The following is a 26,525-nucleotide window of genomic DNA, read 5'->3' as shown; positions in this document are numbered from 1 at the left end:
TCGCATAACCAAATTGGTGCTGAATTACTTTTGGCGCACTACATTTTGGAAGATTTACAGGTACAATTCAATACTTTGCATGAAAAGACGGGGTATGTTTAGTACAAGGGGTCCAGAAGCAAGTAAAAAACAAAATTTACAGGAGAAATGAGTGATGCAAGCACTTAGACGTAACATAACGTAACCAAATCTAACCTAACCTAACATAAACTAACGTAAGCTAACCTGAACTAACCTAAACTAATGTAATATTAGTGGAAATAAGCGAAATCTATGATGTTTTTAGAAAATTATGCGAGACTCCTACACTAATATAACATAAACTAAACTAACCTAACGTAACCTAAACTAGCCTAACCGAACTTAAACTAACCAACCCTACCCTAAACTAACCGAATGTGAACAGAAATTACTTAAATTGTAACATTTTTTAGAGAAAAGAGCTGGACCCCTTCTGCTAAACATAGGCCGAAAAGACATACTAATATCTATATACATAACAAATTTCTGCAAGTAATAGAACTAAATACAAAGTAAAAAGGTGTATGTTTACAAGTGTAAGATTACTAGTGTAAAATCATTACAAGCTCTTTATGACGGATAAAATGAGTAAGTGCATATGAAAGATGACTGTATTAGAAACTATTTTCCATCTGCAGGGGATTTCTGCACAGCGTATAGACACTGTACCTTATGTTTGCAAGTGGAGCGCTACTAGTATAAAACCATGACAAGTGATATTGAAACACGTATCATTGCCAAAACATACTCGTTATCCTGTTCTATGCTTTTGCGTATACCCAACTCCGCTGGCGCGCCTGTTCCTTTCGGACGCACCTCCTTAACTCTGGGGCCCTCCAGCTTCGCCCTTCATCACATTTGGTCAGATAGCATTTGTGTTTATTAGCACAGGTTGGTTTCTGTTTTTGACTAGTTTTATGGATACATTCGGACGCCGCATTTATAGGAAGATCATAGAAGAATTGTAATTTGTCAAAAATTACTTCTGATGGCTTCTTTGATATCGCTTAGCGCAAATCATTTAGGAAACAAAAAGAAAGATATTAGTGAAGGAATTCTAATATATCAACAATTATTTCGAGTTGTGCGCCAAAAGCAAACCTACAGGAGAAATTTTGCATTTTATTTTGGGATACGCGTATAGCATTTACAAATGGTTATTAATGTTCTGTGTTGCGTTACTTCCTTAATTTTGATGTCATTACTGAATGATGCTGTAGGTGTATATTTTTCATCGATTGATTGTTCGTTTGGCAATGCTTCACTTGGTATTTTAGAGAAGAAGAAGTGAAATTCCCTTTTTAAGTTAGACGAAGAGGAAGATTCTATTTAAGAAAAGAGAAAGAAGTTTTCAGAGTGTGTACTGCTCGTTGTTACTGAAGCGAAAAAATGGCAGATCCAAAGTATGCTGATTTACCTGGAATAGTAAGTTTTCATATCACTACTTGTTATTAAATGCGAACGGTTAATTTGTTGTGTTCTGATAGTATATTTTTTTTTCTTAATATCGATAAAATTGTCTCGACAATTCTGAAGAAAGTAAAGATAATTTTGAGAGAATGAATTTCCAATACTAATTTGTGTATCTACTTACGTGTGATTTTACAAATAGGAAAGCAACATTGTCATCCGTTGAGCCTTATTTATTATTGATGTTGTCTAGAGTCGTAGATTAGCAGTGCTAAAGTTGTATTAATATTCACTCTACAACGCTATTTGTATTACGTTCAGTTTTGCTCTGTAGAAGCTATCTGAAACAGTTCTGTGAGTTTTTCACTATATCGGGAAAGATTCAGATCAAGAATACATTACTGTTATTGAAAATTTATTGGTAAAATCTGTTAATTCCCAAAGGTCCCTTCAATCCCTTCAATTAATTAAAGGAACAGCAAATTTTACGTAAACGACAACCGCGGATAAGACCTATATCAACTTGTTAACATTGTATTACTGTTTATATATACTGTACTTATATATATTATCAGGTACTTCACCTAACATAACTTTTTTTTTTTTATATACTTTCCGTCGTTCGTGAATCACTATTTTGTATTTTTATCCTTTACTCTTCAAAAAAATTCGTATTTATTTTCATTATTTTGCAAAACTACTACCTTCCACCTGTGTGTGCGAACTACGCATTATTCAGAAGTAATTAAAAGAATGAGTCAGTTACCTTCTCATGTTTCCAACTATCATTATAAACAACACCGTATTACAGGCTCAATCCATATCAAATCAGGGCCTATGTTTAGCAGAAGGAGTCCAGTTCTTTTCTCTAAAAAATGTTACAATTTTGGTAATTTCTGTTCACATTCGGTTAGTTTAGGTTAGGGTTGGTTAGTTTAAGTTAGGTTAGGCTAGTTTAGGTTACGTTAGGTTAGTTTAGTTTATGTTGTATTAGTGTAGGAGTCCCGCATAATTTTCTAAAGAAATGATAGAATTTCGCTTATTTCTACTAATATTGCGTTAGTTTAGGCTAGTTCAGGTTAACTTACGTTAGTTTGTGTTAGGTTAGGTTAGATTTGGTTACGTTATGTTACATCTACTAAACTAACCTAACCTACCCTAAACTAACCGAATGTGAACAGAAATTACCAAACTTGTAACATTTTTTAGAGAAAATAGCTGGACCCCTTCTGCTAAACATAGGCCCTATTTTGTTGGCATTAGTGCTTGTTGCCGGACCACACGAACATCGAAAAAATAAAATTTTAATATTACTTAGTTTCTCCCCCAACATACTAGGTTGTGACTCTGGCTCTCTTAATAGTGATTATTGTTGGAAATACAGTGTGGACGTATGGCATACGAACTAGTGCATAGAACACGAACCAACCTGTGCTAGGTAACCGAGTCAGAGTAGGAGCGCAGTAGGGGGGCCAACCTACGCAAGGGGCTGCGTCCGCAGGGAGCAGGCACATCAACGGCGATGGGTATACGCATAAACGAAGATAGTGGAAAAGCACTTTATATGTCGTAAAATGCATTGCTTTGTTGTTGCAGGGCTTTGAGGTAGGTACTATTTCCACCTAAAAAGTTCCAAAATGTAGTAAATTAGGTTAGATTAGATTAGATGTTCCTCTTCTTTTTTGTAGTTTCAATTCGTTTTTACACTTACAACAATCTGTTCGCCTGTTTATATCCCACGCCTTTCACACAGTTTCAACATCTGACTTTCCGTATTTTTATACAGCTTGATAGAACTCAAACATGATATGTGACAATCTTGTCATTTACGCACCATTTCCACGTTGCCTTTAACATAAATATAACAAATGTACTTCCCCGCCGCTTACAACATCGTAAACAAGTAACAACAACAAGTATTTTCTTAACTTCAGCTATTCCCCTCACCTACTCGCTTCCTCACAAACCAAAATAAATTCTCCAATTCATCTGGTAAATTTTTAAAAATTGGTCCGGCGATACAGCAGTTAACACCAGATTCACTTTAAGTGGTCTTTACTTATACCATGCTTGAATTTTGCTTACTTGTACAATGCTATTGTGGAATCAAGTTATATATTTATTTCACGGATTTTACAAATTTATGCCTCCATAAAATGGAATAACACCAAAGATTTTTGCCCCATTTCACAACATCTATTTCAGATTAACTCCCCTCTTATTAGTCTCCGCTCTATATTTTATATTTCTCTCTGTTATTGAAGCATACTCGTTTAGTTAATAAGATGTGGGTTTGAAACACTACAGTGTTATGATCTTTTATCTAATATCAACATTAATACACGAAACATGTAGTGCAAAATTTAACTCTGTTTTTCTCCCTAATGAATCACCATACACTGATGACCTTTATTGTCTTTTTTATTACTCCCATGTTAATATTTCATCTGGTTCCGTTGATTTCTCCGTAAATATTGTATTTCAGGTCCACCATCTGCAGCAGTTGACCGAAAGGAAATAAATTATGTAGTAGGAGATAATATTCTAGAGAAGGGCAAGATTCTAGAGCACAGGTCCACCACCCAGAGTCCAAGTTAGGTGAATTACGACAAAGAAAACTATCTCAAACTATTACTAACCAAAATATCACTTGCATAAAAGAATTTCTTCAAATAAACTACTCTTTAAAGTAACAATGGGGAAAAGGGCAGAGTCCCCCGAATATATATTTTTGTATTTTAGAATATATGTTATTAGAAAAAAAAATCCTTCAATGCAAATGGAATTTTGGTTAATTAAAAATTTCAAGTAATTTATTTAGTCGTAATTCACCCAACTTGCCCTAAAAAACAAAACTAACCAGCAACATCAGTACCATCTATTTAAAACTGTAAAAGGGAAAGTCGTCGTTGCCATAGAAACCACCGTTTCTTAATTTTGAACATACTAGATTCGATTGAAACGAGAAAACTTTTTATCGGACTTCTAGAGAGAATGAAATAAAATAACTAAATACATGACCGTGTTTATTACATCTAGGATTCCCAGTCACGACCCCCTTTTCAGTTTTATTAAAAAATAGAAGAAGAAGATGAAGAAAGGAAAAGGAAAATAGAAAAGGAAAGAGGTAAAGTAAGAAGGTGATAAAGAGGAAGCTGTTACTGAATATTTTGAAAAATATGGTAAAGAAAAGTGAATAATTATCGAATTCCAATAGCTATTGGGTTAATATTTGGTGTTAAGGTGATCAAGGGTAGACACATGTTAACCCATACATCCCCGATCTAGATCCATTTAACCCTAACTACCAAATTATCCCGATCTAGATCTGAGATAGATGAGAAAGTTTAATTCTACAGTTTATTCAATATTTCCACTAATATCCAATATTTGAAAAATAAACGACGAAGTTGATGGCATGTTAGAATCGACCACAAAGAAAAAAAAAAGTCAGAGTATTACATATTCGTAGAAGATTTTGACTCTCACAGTTCTCCCATGCTGATCATTCGTTCAGGCTACTTCAGTCCTTTTTACTTCCTTCATAGAGCCAACTTAAGTTAGTATTAACATTCAATGAGTTTAATTGATAACTACCATTAATTATAATAAATCACACATATATGTCAAAATAATGGATGCACTTAATACTAAACCTACATTTCACTCACACACACATTCATACAGGACAATGTATACTTCGGGTTGTATTTAGTTAAATTAAACTAACCTAACTACGTTACTATATACATTTATTACATTTCAATAAAAGAAAAATTAGTTGGACATAACAGGGAAAAAATTTAATACATGGAAAGAATGTTTCATTAACATGCATAGAAATTCGCTAATTTTATCAAGACCAAATAACACATTTCTCTTCCTATATATATATTAAAAGTTGAATTACATAAAAGAGAATTTGACAAAAAAAAAAAAAAAAAAAATGAAAGACAAAAATAAAAAAAATTCAAAGATCAATACATTTAGGATTCAATGTAATGAATATATATATATCGTTGCGGAAAAAGAAAGAAAAAATAAATAAAAAAAAATATATATATATATATAATTGGTTAATCATTCTAAAAAAAAAAAAAAAACACTTTAGTAACATTTTATTAGGTCTCTGTCCAAAGAGGAGACATTTCGACGATTTTATGAGTCTTTGTTCTCACATCGATAATAGCTCCTTTTTCCAACTCTCTTTTCGCACTGTGATTTGTGTCCATGAGAGTGTTTAATTGTTTTTGTTTTAGCTATAGACAAATAGTCGCTTCATATCACATATATATATTTATATTTCTCATTTCGTCACTCGACGCACTCAATATAAAATTTCAAAGTTTATCAAGGTTAAAAAAATTTTTGAATCCAGTCACAGATATTGAGAACATATTTCCATATTCCGGTATTCACATTAAGTTATCAACTAAATTTCTCTTCATTAAATTTAAGACCAGTAATTTTCTTTATAGTATAGATCTTGTAGTCAAAAGATTCTAGTCACTGAATAGTTAAATTTCTGATCGTAGGGGAAGGATTTGTTTCAGAGTCTACTGATAGAAGATTCGTTGGTGGGGCACACTGTTTCGTAGGTTATTAATTTCACTTTGATCTTGCGAATAAATTTGGATGAGGATTAGGGTTATTTTACTTATCTTACGACCTGCTACTCGTTTTACTTACATGCGGTATTTAACATTATATTCAACTTTAATAGTTACAGACATCAGTAACCACTCAACAAAATGTAATTTATTACAATATACGCGGTAACACTATATGTCACAAATAGTTGGTAACGGTCGGGTGTCAAAAACCTATGGCAACCTAAACAAAACCAGGGTAAATACCGAGCCCATTACATACATACTCGTATATATATATATTCATATTATTCAATACAATAAATTTCACTTTAATATCCATCGTAGTATTTTGTCGACGTTTAAATTCTACATAACCGTTCATATTCGACAAGTATTCATATTTTATAAATGTTTATATTTTATTGGCTCAAAGACAAAACAAAAACCCTGACTATCAAAATTCACTTTTTTCTCTCATAAGGTTGCAACATTGTACTTTCTATGTATAAACCCGATAATCAATAATCATTTTCAATTTACTAAAGATCCGCATATATATATATAAAAAATAGTTGGTGTTATTTAGTGACATAAGAGGTGGAAATGTAACAAATTGAGCAGGCACGTAACTTTTAAAACTATGTAAGCACATATATAGATGTATATAAAAAAAAATCAATGTTATTGGAAACTAGTGGGCCCAGACTACTAATACATACACACTATATGACCAATCAATAGAAATAAAAACCAGAAATCAGTTGTCAATGGATATAATTTGTATGATCCATGAATAACGAATGTTTCTAGGAATCCGAAAGCATAGTGTACCTTCCCATCAATTTCTCCAGTGGTGGATTGAATATCGCGAAAATGGTCCCGAGATGTGCTGCAATACCTCCACGAATTGCATCCCTCGATGTCTCAGTTAGTACATATGATCGAAATAAGTGATATGGAATATTGTACATTTTCATAAGTTTCAGAAACCGGGGGGGGGGGGAAGGTTGAAAAATTAAAAAAAAAATCTCGAAGTAATGAAGACAGAGAGAGATAGAGAAGAAGGAAGACGAAGAATAGTGGCGCCAAAGACTTAAGTGAGAAGTAACTAACGCTACAAAGACGAAAGTCGAATTTCTATCTCAACAAATCCATAGCCAAAATATTCTTAACATGCCAAAAGGGTGGTCTACTCAAATACGTAGACTCAAGGAACGCCCTGCTGCCAAGGATGCAAGTTCTGTGTCCATCAGATCCCAATCCCACAAGAGTTTGGTTGTAAGATTGAAATCCGATCCCCGTATCCGGCCCAAACCAGCAGGTTCCCGGAAATCGTCCGGAAGGTTAGAGAAGGCGCTAATTTAGAATTTCAAGAAAAAAAAAAAAATCATCCGACCTCTTGGAAACTAGAAGATTCCAGAATAGGGATGAAATTAGAGTAATAGCTAAGGTATCCCTAATTAGTAATTCGCCAAAATTAAAAAAAAATTAAATAAATAAACTGAATTTTGGATCGGTGATTTCAATTACCGAAACATCACCGATGGCTACCCAGCGCAGACATGCCACCGTCTGGGACGTCGTTAATTTCCCTCATTTAATTAAACTAAGAAAAGACATGAAAAATACTTAAGGGGACTAGGGGTCGACGTCCGGGTACGCTAATGACATGAATATTAATTTAGTAGCAGTTAATTTAATCGGATAGTCCGAACTGAGTTATATGAACACTGCACAATAACTAAATAAGGTAAGCGACAAAAAAAAAAAATCTCTGAGAGGCAATGAATGCTAAAGATACAAATGACCGAAACCTGTACTTTTCGATGATCACAGGATATAGCAGTTGGTTTTCTTAATTATCATTTCTGTCATCCTTTAGAAGTAATTCCCACATGATACTACTCTATCTATTGAAAGGCTTAAGATCTGGGGCTGTTATTATGAGGTACATAAATGCAAAGTAACACACAATTCCCAACTATAATTTACATTCAAGTAGCAAACTCGGTTGGATGAATGCACTGGTGTGGAAGTCAAAACGCGAGAGATTTTTTTTTTTTTTTTTTCGTAAACATATTCATATTTTCACTATATAAAATTCACTAGGCCTATCCATTTAAATATAGGGGTCGTCATCTCGTTCATATTATATATCATATTATTAACATATCATTACGTTCATTCATTATCTACTAATTTTCGCACGAAGTAATATTTTATAAACACCCTATTTCGTACATTTTACACGCAGGCCATACACATATCTACATTACGCAGTAATAAATATATATATATATATATAACTATCACAATCTATCACGCTCAAACCACCACACGATCACATTCATCGAACCACGTACTCTTTATTTCGAAGCACCCAAATTGTATTTACCTTGCAGGTTTAAAAAAAAATCATACATGTATTTACGGAAAGTTAAATTGTCAATGATTAATCTATTTCTGATTTGTTGATAAAACTGAAGCAACAATGGAATTTTCGACAGCCACGGGAAAAAAGAATTTAATACTACATTTTGAACCAAACAGTAACAGCATATGGGCTTTACTTCTATTAAGAAAATAGGTGTTCTTTATTTCAGCGGATTATTCATTAACTACTGGACCTAGCAAGCTGAAATTTTCAGTACAGTAAGATCTCATGCTATTTTATACGAAGGTATACTCATCTGAACCGAAAACCATGTCCAATGAAAGTAATTTTTGAATAAATGACTAAAATCCGACAACCTAGATCACTAAGTTATGCGATGTCGTATTGTCAACAAACAATTGAGTACCGAAACCGGACGCTGTGGCGCTGTAGTGGAGGCATAATTTACCGTGTACTGAAATCTATACTTGTACTCATTAATCAGAAATTTAATATTTACTCTGGTTTATTTATGTTAGAAAAATGGGACTAAATTAACATATATTTATACACTGTCCTAACCAAAAATTCACACACTCACACAAGACTACTAACTACATACACCACTGCTAATACTATACATAAAACAACTAACTAAACCAAACATGCACCATTTAGTTACATGCATGTTGACAAAATAAATACTCCCTTCTGATATATACCGTCGGCTCTATTTAATTTAGAGGGGGCAAAATGAGAAAGGTAAACACTAGGTCCAATTGACCTGACCAATTGTTTACATAATGACTACCAAAAGTTGATGCCCGGGGGGCACCTTAACGAAGTTTATGGAGGGTCCCTTCCCCTAAAAGGGGAAAAGGCCCTAAAACGAACAATAACTAACCCATTCCCCCGCTAGAACCGGTTCAATTCAGAAAAGGGGATAGGAGCCCTTTTGAACTAACTTAAGCTGCCATTATGATTATTTACAGTACTATTAAACCTACTACATACATGCAATTACGAAATAAATAATAATAATTCACATTTACTTAATACACGACCAACATGCACTAATCAGGTCGTAATTTCCCTAATCCCTAATTGAATTTGAAAAGATAAAAAAAAAATCACTTTCCTATATTGTCTATCCTATCTGGGCAGCAAACATGGCTTCCTGCAAACCGAAATCCTGAATCAGATATTTTCCCCTGGTTTTGCAGTTCTTTCAACAAAAATATGGGTTTCCTGGCTCCTGATTGATCACACGACGTTTACGATGACATTTAGTCTAAATTTTACCTGTTTTACACTCGAAATCCACGTCTTTACCAGCCAGTATAGCGTAGTTGATTTCCACGGCTGTGCTCGTAGAGTCGTTCTTGATTATTCCCATAACATTGCGCCGAAAAAGCCAGAGGTAGGAGAATTCCTCCAATCAGAACGAAAACTTTAGCCGCGGAAATTACAAAGCGAATGGAAATTTGGTAAATCCAGATATAACCGGATCTGAAAGTGACTATGGACTACTGAGAGGGGGTGAGGGAAATGGTTAGGTACCTGACTAAATTCTACATTGGTCTGAAATTAAGAAAATTTATATCCAATGACAGAACTATGTTTCGGTATGACGTCAGAATGGTAAACCTTGAAACTTTTCAACTTATATATCAGAAAATGGGATTTACACTTAATCAAAATGTAAATAAATATATTATACAGTGGGAATATGGTTATTAATGAAACCTTTCGATTCATTGTATTTAATTCGAAGTAAAGGGAGTAAATAAATTGTGTAGCTAAACCGAAATTGAATAAAAAAAAAAAAATTACTAGGTACAGGGTGCGTAAAAAAAAAATTGCCATTACCTTCAACTGTAATGGTACATTACAGTTTTCCCCGGCCCATTAACAAAATTTTGTTAGAATAACAAAATTTTGCTAATTGGGAATACTAACTAATGATGCTTGTTAAGTTAACACACTCATTCATCCCATTCAAACGTTACCAGTCACTCTAGGACAGTGTATTATATCTACTTGGGGTATTGCGCAAGTAATTCACTACGTTTATCTTCTGTACAATTGAAAAGCTTAAGATCTTGAAGATTGCGAGTTCACCTTTTAGGTAGCAGGAAAACACGAGGCAACCAGTTCGCAATGTTCCCATCGAAAGTGGGAAAACGTTCAATATCCCGGAGGGAAACTTTAGAGCTCATACTATACAGGGCAGGAAAAGAATCCAGTGGAATCAACGCGTTATCCTGAGCGGTTGGGGTTGTCACCGGATTTGTCACCGACGGAGTGGTCACTGAACTGAACGCTCCCATATGACCAAGAGAGGTTTTATAATTAGTATTGACCATGTAAGGTTCGAATTTAGGACCCACCACTGCAGTAACTGACGGTCCGGCACATCTCCTTTCCCCTCCTGGCAGCACGCTGTAAGATTGTACCATTCCAAAGGTAGAGTGAGCATTTACGCTAGTGACTGTTGTAGTCACAACACTCGACTGCATCGGTACATCGAAATTACTCAACCATGATTTCGAGGTTGGCTGATGCGGGGGACAATACATGGTTGTGTCCCGTGCATCAGGCAACACTTGACTCTTTCCCGGGAGGACGTTACTCGTTTCGGGGAAATTTTTCCCTATAGAATCGCTATCAGGAAAAGGATAGGAGATGTCAGACTTGACGATTTCCAGTTTAGTAATCTTCCCCTTAATACTGTCTACCTCAGTTTGAATTCGACTAATTCTTTGATCAACCGACTCTAGTTTAGTTTCTATTGATAGGTCGGATATTACAACATTCAATTTACTTATTTCAGCCTGCTGCTGTTCAACCTTTCGTTCGATGTCACCAAATCTTTTGTTTGTACCCTCAAACCTTACATCTATTTCGTTTAATTTCTCATTTGTTTCGTCTCTGAGCTGCTCGGTAGACTGTTGGGCCTGGTATCTAACCTGCTCCAGTTCAGTAGACGTTTGTTCTTTCAATTTACTAATCGAAGAAGCAAAGTCTAAACAAATCTGGTCAAATTTGTTGTTTAATACCTCGAATCGAGCGTCGGTCTCTCGTTTCGAGGTATCAAACTTCTCATTTATCTCACGCCTTAAGTTTTCACTATTCTGGTCTATTTTAACTTCCATGTTAGTGAATTTTTCATGCATCATTTCCATCATCTGGCGAATTAATGCAGACGTGTCAGACCCTCCAGATGACATTCCTTCCTTCGGGTTTGCCGTCTGATCCCGAGAATCACTGTGATTTTCATTTTTTTCCTCATCGTCGAGGTCAGATATCTCCGCTGGAGATATTTGGCCTCGGTCCTTTTCACAGTCCTCACAGTATTTTTCTATTTCGCCGGTTTGCACCTTTTCTGCATTTTCCGCAGTATCATCTAAATTGGAACAAGCAAAGTGGATCCATTTTTGTCCACAACCGGTGCATCTAATTAATCTTCGCGGGGCGCGAGATCTTTTCTCTTTTTCATTTAATGTGCATTGAGTGCACGTGATTTCACACTCGCCCTGTGACACCACAACCTTTTTTGTTGCCATAGCTTTGAGACACTTTACACTTTACAAAAGACAAGATATATATAGCAAAAATACACATATACTATAAAATACTTATTTGCTATCCAGACAAGTATTATTCATGACTTAAAGGACTCCCATTCTCTTTCCTTCCTTGAAACCCTTCTAGCGTTTAATTCTAATTTTAGAAAAATTTGGACACTCCTTCTCTTTCTCCCCCTTAGAAAAGGAAACAAAAATGACAAAGTAGCCAACGACTCTACTTATTTCATTTGACTATAAAATTTCTCTTATTAATTTCAATGTTGTAATCAATTCAACATGCCTTCAACCTCACTCTTTGACATTCTTAAAAAAAATTTCAAATCTATCGGTTGCCATTTAAACTGAGATCCGTTGCCATGGAAACAAACGTTGCCATAACAACCATTCTTATCGCGGTTCACCAACTCAAACTGATTGGCATGATAACTGGTATTATTCAATAAGCATTTTCAGATCCGTTACCACAGTAAACATGGTTACCATAGCAACAATCTTGTCACGTGTCGCCAATTTAAAACTGTAAAAGGGAAAGTCGTCGTTGCCATAGAAACCACCGTTTCTTAATTTTGAACATACTAGATTCGATTGAAACGAGAAAACTTTTTATCGGACTTCTAGAGAGAATGAAATAAAATAACTAAATACATGACCGTGTTTATTACATCTAGGATTCCCAGTCACGACCCCCTTTTCAGTTTTATTAAAAAATAGAAGAAGAAGATGAAGAAAGGAAAAGGAAAATAGAAAAGGAAAGAGGTAAAGTAAGAAGGTGATAAAGAGGAAGCTGTTACTGAATATTTTGAAAAATATGGTAAAGAAAAGTGAATAATTATCGAATTCCAATAGCTATTGGGTTAATATTTGGTATTAAGGTGATCAAGGGTAGACACATGTTAACCCATACATCCCCGATCTAGATCCATTTAACCCTAACTACCAAATTATCCCGATCTAGATCTGAGATAGATGAGAAAGTTTAATTCTACAGTTTATTCAATATTTCCACTAATATCCAATATTTGAAAAATAAACGACGAAGTTGATGGCATGTTAGAATCGACCACAAAGAAAAAAAAAAGTCAGAGTATTACATATTCGTAGAAGATTTTGACTCTCACAGTTCTCCCATGCTGATCATTCGTTCAGGCTACTTCAGTCCTTTTTACTTCCTTCATAGAGCCAACTTAAGTTAGTATTAACATTCAATGAGTTTAATTGATAACTACCATTAATTATAATAAATCACACATATATGTCAAAATAATGGATGCACTTAATACTAAACCTACATTTCACTCACACACACATTCATACAGGACAATGTATACTTCAGGTTGTATTTAGTTAAATTAAACTAACCTAACTACGTTACTATATACATTTATTACATTTCAATAAAAGAAAAATTAGTTGGACATAACAGGGAAAAAATTTAATACATGGAAAGAATGTTTCATTAACATGCATAGAAATTCGCTAATTTTATCAAGACCAAATAACACATTTCTCTTCCTATATATATATTAAAAGTTGAATTACATAAAAGAGAATTTGACAAAAAAAAAAAAAAAAATGAAAGACAAAAATAAAAAAAATTCAAAGATCAATACATTTAGGATTCAATGTAATGAATATATATATATCGTTGCGGAAAAAGAAAGAAAAAATAAATAAAAAAAATATATATATATATATATATAATTGGTTAATCATTCTAAAAAAAAAAAAAACACTTTAGTAACATTTTATTAGGTCTCTGTCCAAAGAGGAGACATTTCGACGATTTTATGAGTCTTTGTTCTCACATCGATAATAGCTCCTTTTTCCAACTCTCTTTTCGCACTGTGATTTGTGTCCATGAGAGTGTTTAATTGTTTTTGTTTTAGCTATAGACAAATAGTCGCTTCATATCACATATATATATTTATATTTCTCATTTCGTCACTCGACGCACTCAATATAAAATTTCAAAGTTTATCAAGGTTAAAAAAATTTTTGAATCCAGTCACAGATATTGAGAACATATTTCCATATTCCGGTATTCACATTAAGTTATCAACTAAATTTCTCTTCATTAAATTTAAGACCAGTAATTTTCTTTATAGTATAGATCTTGTAGTCAAAAGATTCTAGTCACTGAATAGTTAAATTTCTGATCGTAGGGGAAGGATTTGTTTCAGAGTCTACTGATAGAAGATTCGTTGGTGGGGCACACTGTTTCGTAGGTTATTAATTTCACTTTGATCTTGCGAATAAATTTGGATGAGGATTAGGGTTATTTTACTTATCTTACGACCTGCTACTCGTTTTACTTACATGCGGTATTTAACATTATATTCAACTTTAATAGTTACAGACATCAGTAACCACTCAACAAAATGTAATTTATTACAATATACGCGGTAACACTATATGTCACAAATAGTTGGTAACGGTCGGGTGTCAAAAACCTATGGCAACCTAAACAAAACCAGGGTAAATACCGAGCCCATTACATACATACTCGTATATATATATATTCATATTATTCAATACAATAAATTTCACTTTAATATCCATCGTAGTATTTTGTCGACGTTTAAATTCTACATAACCGTTCATATTCGACAAGTATTCATATTTTATAAATGTTTATATTTTACTGGCTCAAAGACAAAACAAAAACCCTGACTATCAAAATTCACTTTTTTCTCTCATAAGGTTGCAACATTGTACTTTCTATGTATAAACCCGATAATCAATAATCATTTTCAATTTACTAAAGATCCGCATATATATATATAAAAAATAGTTGGTGTTATTTAGTGACATAAGAGGTGGAAATGTAACAAATTGAGCAGGCACGTAACTTTTAAAACTATGTAAGCACATATATAGATGTATATAAAAAAAAATCAATGTTATTGGAAACTAGTGGGCCCAGACTACTAATACATACACACTATATGACCAATCAATAGAAATAAAAACCAGAAATCAGTTGTCAATGGATATAATTTGTATGATCCATGAATAACGAATGTTTCTAGGAATCCGAAAGCATAGTGTACCTTCCCATCAATTTCTCCAGTGGTGGATTGAATATCGCGAAAATGGTCCCGAGATGTGCTGCAATACCTCCACGAATTGCATCCCTCGATGTCTCAGTTAGTACATACGATCGAAATAAGTGATATGGAATATTGTACATTTTCATAAGTTTCAGAAACCGGGGGGGGGGGGGAAGGTTGAAAAATTAAAAAAAAAATCTCGAAGTAATGAAGACAGAGAGAGATAGAGAAGAAGGAAGACGAAGAATAGTGGCGCCAAAGACTTAAGTGAGAAGTAACTAACGCTACAAAGACGAAAGTCGAATTTCTATCTCAACAAATCCATAGCCAAAATATTCTTAACATGCCAAAAGGGTGGTCTACTCAAATACGTAGACTCAAGGAACGCCCTGCTGCCAAGGATGCAAGTTCTGTGTCCATCAGATCCCAATCCCACAAGAGTTTGGTTGTAAGATTGAAATCCGATCCCCGTATCCGGCCCAAACCAGCAGGTTCCCGGAAATCGTCCGGAAGGTTAGAGAAGGCGCTAATTTAGAATTTCAAGAAAAAAAAAAAATCATCCGACCTCTTGGAAACTAGAAGATTCCAGAATAGGGATGAAATTAGAGTAATAGCTAAGGTATCCCTAATTAGTAATTCGCCAAAATTAAAAAAAATTAAATAAATAAACTGAATTTTGGATCGGTGATTTCAATTACCGAAACATCACCGATGGCTACCCAGCGCAGACATGCCACCGTCTGGGACGTCGTTAATTTCCCTCATTTAATTAAACTAAGAAAAGACATGAAAAATACTTAAGGGGACTAGGGGTCGACGTCCGGGTACGCTAATGACATGAATATTAATTTAGTAGCAGTTAATTTAATCGGATAGTCCGAACTGAGTTATATGAACACTGCACAATAACTAAATAAGGTAAGCGACAAAAAAAAAAAAATCTCTGAGAGGCAATGAATGCTAAAGATACAAATGACCGAAACCTGTACTTTTCGATGATCACAGGATATAGCAGTTGGTTTTCTTAATTATCATTTCTGTCATCCTTTAGAAGTAATTCCCACATGATACTACTCTATCTATTGAAAGGCTTAAGATCTGGGGCTGTTATTATGAGGTACATAAATGCAAAGTAACACACAATTCCCAACTATAATTTACATTCAAGTAGCAAACTCGGTTGGATGAATGCACTGGTGTGGAAGTCAAAACGCGAGAGATTTTTTTTTTTTTTTTTTCGTAAACATATTCATATTTTCACTATATAAAATTCACTAGGCCTATCCATTTAAATATAGGGGTCGTCATCTCGTTCATATTATATATCATATTATTAACATATCATTACGTTCATTCATTATCTACTAATTTTCGCACGAAGTAATATTTTATAAACACCCTATTTCGTACATTTTACACGCAGGCCATACACATATCTACATTACGCAGTAATAAATATATATATATATATATAACTATCACAATCTATCACGCTCAAACCACCACACGATCACATTCATCGAACCACGTACTCTTTATTTCGAAGCACCCAAATTGTATTTACCTTGCAGGTTTAAAAAAAAATCATACATGTATTTACGGAAAGTTAAATTGTCAATGATTAATCTATTTCTGATTTGTTGATAAAACTGAAGCAACAATGGAATTTTCGACAGCCACGGGAAAAAAGAATTTAATACTACATTTTGAACCAAACAGTAACAGCATATGGGCTTTACTTCTATTAAGAAAATAGGTGTTCTTTATTTCAGCGGATTATTCATTAACTACTGGACCTAGCAAGCTGAAATTTTCAGTACAGTAAGATCTCATGCTATTTTATACGAAGGTATACTCATCTGAACCGAAAACCATGTCCAATGAAAGTAATTTTTGAATAAATGACTAAAATCCGACAACCTAGATCACTAAGTTATGCGATGTCGTATTGTCAACAAACAATTGAGTACCGAAACCGGACGCTGTGGCGCTGTAGTGGAGGCATAATTTACCGTGTACTGAAATCTATACTTGTACTCATTAATCAGAAATTTAATATTTACTCTGGTTTATTTATGTTAGAAAAATGGGACTAAATTAACATATATTTATACACTGTCCTAACCAAAAATTCACACACTCACACAAGACTACTAACTACATACACCACTGCTAATACTATACATAAAACAACTAACTAAACCAAACATGCACCATTTAGTTACATGCATGTTGACAAAATAAATACTCCCTTCTGATATATACCGTCGGCTCTATTTAATTTAGAGGGGGCAAAATGAGAAAGGTAAACACTAGGTCCAATTGACCTGACCAATTGTTTACATAATGACTACCAAAAGTTGATGCCCGGGGGGCACCTTAACGAAGTTTATGGAGGGTCCCTTCCCCTAAAAGGGGAAAAGGCCCTAAAACGAACAATAACTAACCCATTCCCCCGCTAGAACCGGTTCAATTCAGAAAAGGGGATAGGAGCCCTTTTGAACTAACTTAAGCTGCCATTATGATTATTTACAGTACTATTAAACCTACTACATACATGCAATTACGAAATAAATAATAATAATTCACATTTACTTAATACACGACCAACATGCACTAATCAGGTCGTAATTTCCCTAATCCCTAATTGAATTTGAAAAGATAAAAAAAAAAATCACTTTCCTATATTGTCTATCCTATCTGGGCAGCAAACATGGCTTCCTGCAAACCGAAATCCTGAATCAGATATTTTCCCCTGGTTTTGCAGTTCTTTCAACAAAAATATGGGTTTCCTGGCTCCTGATTGATCACACGACGTTTACGATGACATTTAGTCTAAATTTTACCTGTTTTACACTCGAAATCCACGTCTTTACCAGCCAGTATAGCGTAGTTGATTTCCACGGCTGTGCTCGTAGAGTCGTTCTTGATTATTCCCATAACATTGCGCCGAAAAAGCCAGAGGTAGGAGAATTCCTCCAATCAGAACGAAAACTTTAGCCGCGGAAATTACAAAGCGAATGGAAATTTGGTAAATCCAGATATAACCGGATCTGAAAGTGACTATGGACTACTGAGAGGGGGTGAGGGAAATGGTTAGGTACCTGACTAAATTCTACATTGGTCTGAAATTAAGAAAATTTATATCCAATGACAGAACTATGTTTCGGTATGACGTCAGAATGGTAAACCTTGAAACTTTTCAACTTATATATCAGAAAATGGGATTTACACTTAATCAAAATGTAAATAAATATATTATACAGTGGGAATATGGTTATTAATGAAACCTTTCGATTCATTGTATTTAATTCGAAGTAAAGGGAGTAAATAAATTGTGTAGCTAAACCGAAATTGAATAAAAAAAAAATTACTAGGTACAGGGTGCGTAAAAAAAAATTGCCATTACCTTCAACTGTAATGGTACATTACATATTCATTCCGAAGTAATGAATTTCAAAGAACAGCACAAAAAAAATAAATAAATAAATAAAAAAATAAAATAAAATAAAAAAAAATAAACCCACAAAACCCAAACACATACACTCGCAATACAGTCAAGAAATAGGACACTAAAAGAAACTATAAAATGTACACAAAGCGATATATTGCAATATATAAATATTTCGACAGATTCACAAAATAGTCATATATCACATCTACCACCAAGAACCCGATGAATAATTTAACATCTACTCCCAAGACAAAACGATGAAACAATGAAATTTCGAATAAAATAAAAAGCAAACTAAAATAAAAGTATGCAGGTAAAATCAAAGAAATACCAAGAAAAAAAAAATTATCTAAAATTATAATTACTTAAACATTATTATTACTTCATGTATAAAACAATAGATATATTACTAGTGTGATTAAGTAACCAAACATGGTAGTGGACTGTTCAAAAATTGAATTTCAATATTGTTAGTTTCGGTAATAATATATTTCAACGATAAAAACGTCAAAAAAAAAAAAAAAAAAAAAAAAAAAAAAACTGGGAAGAATGAAGATAAAATAATAAGGAACGAAAAGGAACCGAAACAAGGTATATCAAATATATTTCATTAGTTTTTTTAAAGGGGGCCAGTGTTCTAAAACCTTCCTCTTGATAAGTTGTCTGTGAATATAGAAACAACAAGAATAGTTTGTTATTTCTGCAATTGTAATTCAAAGATAGCTTACAGCGTTCATGTAGCACAGGTTGTTGCGTGTTTTCCGTAATTATCTTCTTTAATGCAAGTACCGAGCGTTGACGTGCATGTTTTCTGTGAAGCTCTCTCACATTGCTGTGTACCTTATTAGATGGGATCCTAGCTTGTACTGACCACCTAGCAAAAGTTGGTGCATGTTTTTCTTATGAGTAGTAGTTTTAATAATATGTGCCTATTATTAGACTTCCAAACCAAGCTATGGGTAAGTGTCGGCAATATGGCTTTGGTCGTCCGTCTGTGACAGGTATCAGAACAAAAATGGTAAGAGATATCGGTATGTAATTTTTTGCAATCGATTCAGTGTCTCAAGAATAGATTCCTCTGGTAAACTCTATCCAAACTGTATCCAAGTAGTTCAGATTAGTTATTTCCGGTTTCAACGTTTATCTCCATAGAATGAAAACTGTAACAGATAGCGAGAAGCGGTTGTTTGCAAACGATTTAGTATCTTAAGACAACATACCTTGACAACCCCGATCACTCTACCCAAACCGGAAGTGGTTCAAATTTAACATTACTTCCAGTTTCAATGTTGATTTTCACAGAGCAAAAACAGTAAGAGAGATCGTATTTTTGTAATCGATTCAACCTCCCAAGATTAGGTTCTATTTCCTCTCTTAACCCTCTATTCAAACCGGAAGTGGTCGAAATTGACGACTTTTAGTTTCAGCCTTTATCGCCATAGAACAAAAAGAGTAAGGAATACAGAATAATGGCTTTCTGGCATGAATTCAGTGTCCGAGTAACAGGTTCTATCTTTGATCTTATTAATTTGTTGCAACCAGTAGTTATAAGTGTACTACTTCAAATTTGAGTATTCAATTCTCATAGTGTGGAAGTCTACCATACTTTCACACTGTGAAACGATACTCATTTGTGTATGACATACAAGGGTTAAACCTGATTTCTCTGGATTATTTATATTTGACATCCCTACCTTTCGGAATATAATTTGATCAGCAATAAACTCAAACTTTGATTTGGACAGGGTTGGCAAAAACCATGTTTTTTTATTGAAAAAGCCAAAAAAAAATAAAAAACAGGCTTTTTGTTTAAACCCGGTTTTTTTGGTTTAAACCATTTTTTTTTTTAAATAAATAATTTGCTCTGTGTATTTATATCACATATGGACAGAAATAAGCTTGTTTCGCCTTGGTGTTTGTATGCAACAACCGGATTATGCTGGAAGGGGTCACATAAGCTTAAAGCGGAATCCAAACCGCTTCTCGGCTTATATCCAACAGAAATTGTCCTCCATTTCAACTCGAAACCGGGACTAATTGGCCACAAATGCGATACGTCTGCCGGCTCACTCACGAAGGACTCCTGATAAAAACACGTTGACTGATCTTTACATATTTGTTAATCGTCAAGAGTCATTAGGACAGAAAAATAAACAATTGCACAGGTGGAACCATTATACAGAATTACGTATGGAAAATTTCAAAGTACTACAGAGTACAACAGAACTAATTTAGTCCAAGTCAGTTCACTACGACTTCTATTAGACCAAGTTAAAGAAATATAACGACTTACTTTGCATATCAATAAGAAAATGAATCAAGATACGAATTAGTTGAGTCCACTTTGGCTCTGACCCATTTATACCTAAATAGTTACCAAAGATTCTTGTTATTTCAATAATTACCTCTCGTGGGGTTTGTATGACCCCCTCCCCAAAAATGTACGGCATTTCGATGTATTTTATCAATAGTAAACATTATTAAAACGAAACAATGTTTATAATTTTCTAGAGATGCAAGGGCTCGGAAAAAAACCGGCTTTTTTGGAAAAAAACTCGGTTTTTTCTGCTTTGCTTTTTTGCTTCGGAAATTTTGGGCTTTTTTCAAAATACTGCTTTAAATTGATAAAACAGACTTTGTATCGCTTCTCTATAACACAAAAAATCATTTAATTAGTGGTTGATGCTGATAATAATATAAAACATCGAAAATAAAACTATGAATTTCGAAAAAATATTTCAAACAATTTTTCTTCAACATATTTATATTATGAATTCCACAGGATTAACCAATGTATATAATAAGAATTTTTTAACCTCCTATATACAAAAGTAAGCAGAGTTGGCAAGAACCGTGGTTGTTTTTGAAAATGCCAAAAACCCGTTTTTTGGGGGATGTTTAAACCAGGCTTTTTTGGTTTAAACCAGGTTTTTTGACTTAGATTTTTTGCTTTATGTATTTATATTACATATTCACAGAAATAGCCTAAGTTTGTTTCGCCTTGATGTTATTATGCAACAGCGGGGTTATGCCGGAAGAACTCCCATAAGCTTAAAGAAGTGCGGTCAGTAAATTTCTTAAGTTGAGAATCTCCCGCCCTAGCCATTGGGAAAATCCCGTCATTACTTGAAATGTAAGACAATAACGGGAAAATCCTGTTATTGCTTTGCATGTAAAATTTAAAGGTCAACGTACCATAATCAGTACGCTAAAACTGAGGTATTAAATTACAAATTTAGTACCGGTACGTAGATATCATTGAAAGTCCAATCCAAGCTAATGTTGGAAGCTACGTAGGCAATCGATAAATTTTGCCAATTTTTATCAATATATTTAAGCAATATTGGCTTCTCTATAAAACAACACGCATTTAGGCATGTAGAAATATACAATTTGGTTTGTTTCGTATATTTAGGCTTAACATCCTTACGAAATACCTAGGTTATCAAGGAGAAGACTTTCGCTTAAACTGACATCCGAACCGCTACTTGGGTTACGCATGAAAGGAGGATTGTGGTTCGACCGAGAATTGAACATGGGACACCTTGATTAAAAGGTGAAAGGGAAATAAAACTATTGCAGGTAGTTTGATATCTGGGAACGTTACCATGAAGTTCACACGATTCGCATTTTTGATTCCTTTTATTTTTGTGGTTTAAACCAGTTATTAAAAAAAAAAAAAGTTGGTGTAAACCAACCAACTCTAAAAGTTAACACTTCTTTTAAAAAAATACACAAATAACTAGCAAAATAGTATGTAGTATTTTTACTTCAAAATATTCCATACCCTCTTTTTGAAACAAAATAAAATTAAAATAAAACATAAGAGAAATACTTAGATTTATATGATACACTTAAAGGCTGCACATCTAGAGCTTTTGGTTCTGTATATTCTTGAAATTCTAAAGTTAAGTTTTATAGAACCACCATCACAGTTTACCCAATCCTCAAGTTTTCTGAATTTTTAACAAGAGGGATTCAACATATCATTACGGAACTCCCCCCCCCCCCAAAAAAAAAAAAAAAGACTACGGAATATATTTAAGCTAAGCTAAATACAACTGCACAACAAACATGACTGAGTGATTAGCTTTTGCGCTTCTATCGGGAAGTCCGGGATTCAACCAGCATTCGACCATTCTGACAAAGCTTTTCTTCATTCCATCTGTGAATGTAGAAATAGTGCGTGTACTGTGAGTTGGGCGACTTCCTTTTTTATTGTTTTTAAATCGTTATTATTAATTACCAGCAGTGACGGTTTTGCGAAGGTTAGGGGGGCGGTCTTTCGGACTGAAGCCCGTTCCCCAAAGTTACGGAATGTCTGCAACAAACGAAATATCTATTATTTATGCCTTTACTCATAAACTTTAAGCTCCCGTCAAATAAAAATTACGAATGTTTAAAAAAACTAAACATTAGTAAGAAACCCTTCCCAAAATACTTTTCAAAATCCGCCACTGATTCTCAGTATAAAATGATTTTTAAAGTTGTATCCGGAAGATTATTGCTAAACATATAAACGAAACGAAATATTAGTTATGCCTGTACTCATAAACTTCAAGCACTTCCCAAATAAAATTAGGACTTTTTAGGAAACGAAACAATCAGAAAAAACCCTCCTAAAGTACTTTTCTAAATCCGCTACTGATTATTTGTATAAATTGGTATTCAAGGTTGTGTTCGGAAAATTATTGCTAAATCACTTCACAGCTACAGTATAACAGAAATGTGGAAGTACGATTTGACGGATATATTGAAAAACGTACGCTTTGACGGATAAATAGAAAAACGGGCAAGTTTAACTTTTGCGCTAGAAGCTAGAGTACTAAAAGCTCTTAGAAATGAAACACGGATGACAAACTAGAGAAGAAAAAAGATGTCGATAACTCAAAAGTTAAAATAAAGTTAAATAGCCTCTAAAATTACCCTCAAATACTACATTCTTCATGTTAGCTTTAATTCGTAAAACATGTGCTCCATCCATCTTGATGGTGAATTTCAGAGCGAAATATCACATTCAGGTCATGGAATTTTTATCTAACTATAGAATATACTATAAGAAAGCTATTTAGATAGAAAAATCATTAAGTTGAAAAAAGCCAAAATTTCCAAAATTCTCGTTTTTTTCCCAAAAAAGCCGGCTTTTTATGTGAAAAAAACCATCGATTCAAAAAAGCCGGCTTTTTTGCATCTCTATAATTTTCCTTTGGTTGCATAACAATAATAACAAACTATAAAAAAATCACAAAAGAAACATCCATAAAGTTACATAAAAAAAAGTTGCTTTTGTAATATAATCTCTTTGAGTAAAGAATGGGAAATTTAGCTCTGAATATATATAGTACGAATAATATATGGGAGTGAAACGTGATTACCCACAAATATGTGTTCATCAAGATTTTACGAATAGTTACACTTTTACGAACATTTTTCGTTTTTTGGTTTAAACCAGTCAACCCTGGATTTGGATATTCTTTTCTCACCTTGAATCACCTCTAGGAAATATTTTGAAACATGGAAGAGTATTTACACCGTGCAACAAGTAATTACACATCCATTTTCCACTACTTTATCATTATGAATGTGTAATTACTTGCTGCACGTTGTAAATAAAGCTTCCGTGTTATAAAATATTTTATAATGTATGGAAGAATCAATGCATTAGTCATTTATAAGACCATCAACAAATGAGACTGAATCTGCCACTGCAAGAAAGTGGAATCATCATTTCTGAAATAACAGGAATGTAGATGGCAGCCAGTTACTTTGTTCTCAAGATACTGTCGACCAGAAAGAATGTTCCATATTCTTCTGCAGGAGCCGAAATCATTGTCCTTTTAACGTAAATAATTTACACATGAGATACGTAGGGTCAGTGAGGGTGATATGAGGCAGATTTCACAACTTTTCTACGTTACTCAGCTTACATTAGTTTTGAAAGCAGTTAACGTAGGCAGCAGTTTATGGTTCCAATAGAGTAACAATTTGCTGCCAAGAAATTTCCTTTCATCTCACGTTGATAAGTAAATGTCAATTTTGTGCTGTCTCATAGTTTCCCTCCAAAATAGTAATTATGAGACACCAGGTGGGTAGTTATGAGATACCTGTTGTACCGAGCTTCTGTATGTGATATTGAGGTATGAAGGAGACCGATTGTGAGACAAAGAAGTCTTCGTTATTTAGTGTTTATTGCATAAAGATATACAAATCTTCCTCTGAGTTACACGAAATTAACCAAGAAAGAAAGTGGAAATGGCTACTGATGTTATTCTAACATTTTTGTGAGTTGACTATAATAGGCCTATAGGCTATATTAGATAGTTTCAGACTACAAAATAGGCTTATGAAACAAATTTAGACCAAGTTATAGGTTGTTCACTAAAAGACAACTTAGGCTACTTCTATTTCTTTATGTTTTAGTACCCTATATTGATATGCAGCCTAGACTATTTTCAACAAAGTAATATAGATGTAGAACTTTGAAAGTTAGTAAGAAACAAGATTATAGGACTACCTAAACTACAGAATACAGCCTTTTTAAAACTTAACATAGTAGGATACAGAGACAAATTCCAGTATGCGTTTCATAATTACCCTCCATAGAAGCAAAATGAGATTTAAAAAAAAAAAAAAAAAATGTAACTCGGAAACAAAAGCCCAAGGAACAAATTCAACCTGTAACTGCTGTAACCTGTAACTGCTGACCTACCTGGCTTCCATCAACATCTATTGGTTTCACAATAGTCATATTGCTGCACGAGTAGAAATAAAAGTTAATGATAGAATTTCAGAACTTTTTTTTTAATGGCTTTGTTAAACAAAATTGTACATCCAAACTTTTGTAAACTGAAACTTAAAAATGTAGACAAAGCATTGTGAAGGATGTTACTAAATGCCTGTGTTCTTAATTTGTATTTATCCTACAGTGATTGAAGATCAGTGAGGGGTATCTTATAATTACCCTCACTGACCCAACATTACCTTATTTATAACTAACTCATGTCTGCCAGTAGGACCAATGAGATAATTTTATGGGGCAATATTAGCTTTGAAATAAACATTCGTGACTCTTGATTTCTGAGAAGTATATGAATGCCCAGTTTCTCCTTTGTGTTCTGTGTATTATTATTATTTCATGTGTAGCCTAGTCCTTGCTAAGTATTACTTTATCTTTTAGGCATATGACCAGCCTGATGTCTATGAGACGTATGATTTGCCTGAAGTTGATCAGAATGTTGATTATTATGAGGTAAGTCTTATTTTTGACAGTATGAAGTTTATTAGAGATTGTAATGTTTAATAGCACCTGTATCTCCATCCATCACGACTCTGGAACTTACTCCAGGAATAACTAACACTTTTCTGACCAGAGTATATACGCTTATTATAACTAAAATAAGGTGTTACAGTTTTGACAACTTAACATTATCAGACACTAACTACTGATAAAGCAGTTATCCGATAAAGAGAACTTTAAATTGTCGAAACTGTAACACCTTATTTTAGTTATAATGAGTGTATAATAATAATAATAAATTTTATTGTTGAATCAGCCACATAGCCATAAACAACGTCAAATTATAGCTTACTAATAATGTACAGCAATAGTGATTATTCATTATCTACAATAAGTGCTAAAGTACTAAAGTTCACCACAATAACAAAACTTAAATTTTATTACCTTACAAAAATTAAATATTATCGTATTCAAAAAACTCATCTATTGAATAAAATGGTGTTTTAACTAACCAAGAATATAATCTATTTTTGAAGCTACCCATAGGTAGTTGTGTCAGTTCTATAGGTAATTTATTATACAACTGCACACTCTTGGCTTCATAGCTATTTTTGTGATTTTGTTAATCTCAAATATGCTACGTTGAGACGTCTATTATTTCTAGTGTTGTATGAGTGTATGTCATGCCTATATTGCATTTCTGACGTTTTGCCCTTTATATACATCAACAAATTATATATATATAAATTGATTACCGTCATTATTTTTAATCTTATGAATAATGGTTTACAATGACA

The 26,525-nt window shown here is 33.7% G+C and overlaps 1 protein-coding gene across 1 annotated transcript in view; it reads left to right on the top strand.

Moving 5' to 3' along the window:
• The first annotated feature begins 1,297 nt into the window (after positions 1-1,297).
• The window catches only part of DCTN2-p50 (dynactin subunit 2), a 90,631-nt gene continuing 65,403 nt past the window's right edge, over positions 1,298-26,525 (top strand). The window contains exons 1-2 of the mRNA XM_081740417.1: positions 1,298-1,446; positions 25,669-25,740. Of these exons, the coding sequence (XP_081596543.1) occupies positions 1,411-1,446; positions 25,669-25,740 (108 nt within the window). The 5' untranslated portion in view covers positions 1,298-1,410. The remainder of the gene's footprint in view (positions 1,447-25,668; positions 25,741-26,525) is intronic.

This window comes from Thermobia domestica, chromosome 15, assembly GCF_964235325.1.
Source record: "Thermobia domestica chromosome 15, izTheDome1.hap1.1, whole genome shotgun sequence".
Classification (NCBI taxonomy): domain Eukaryota; kingdom Metazoa; phylum Arthropoda; class Insecta; order Zygentoma; family Lepismatidae; genus Thermobia; species Thermobia domestica.
Note: the sequence above shows the minus strand (reverse complement) of the source record. Positions and strands in the feature narration are given on the sequence as shown.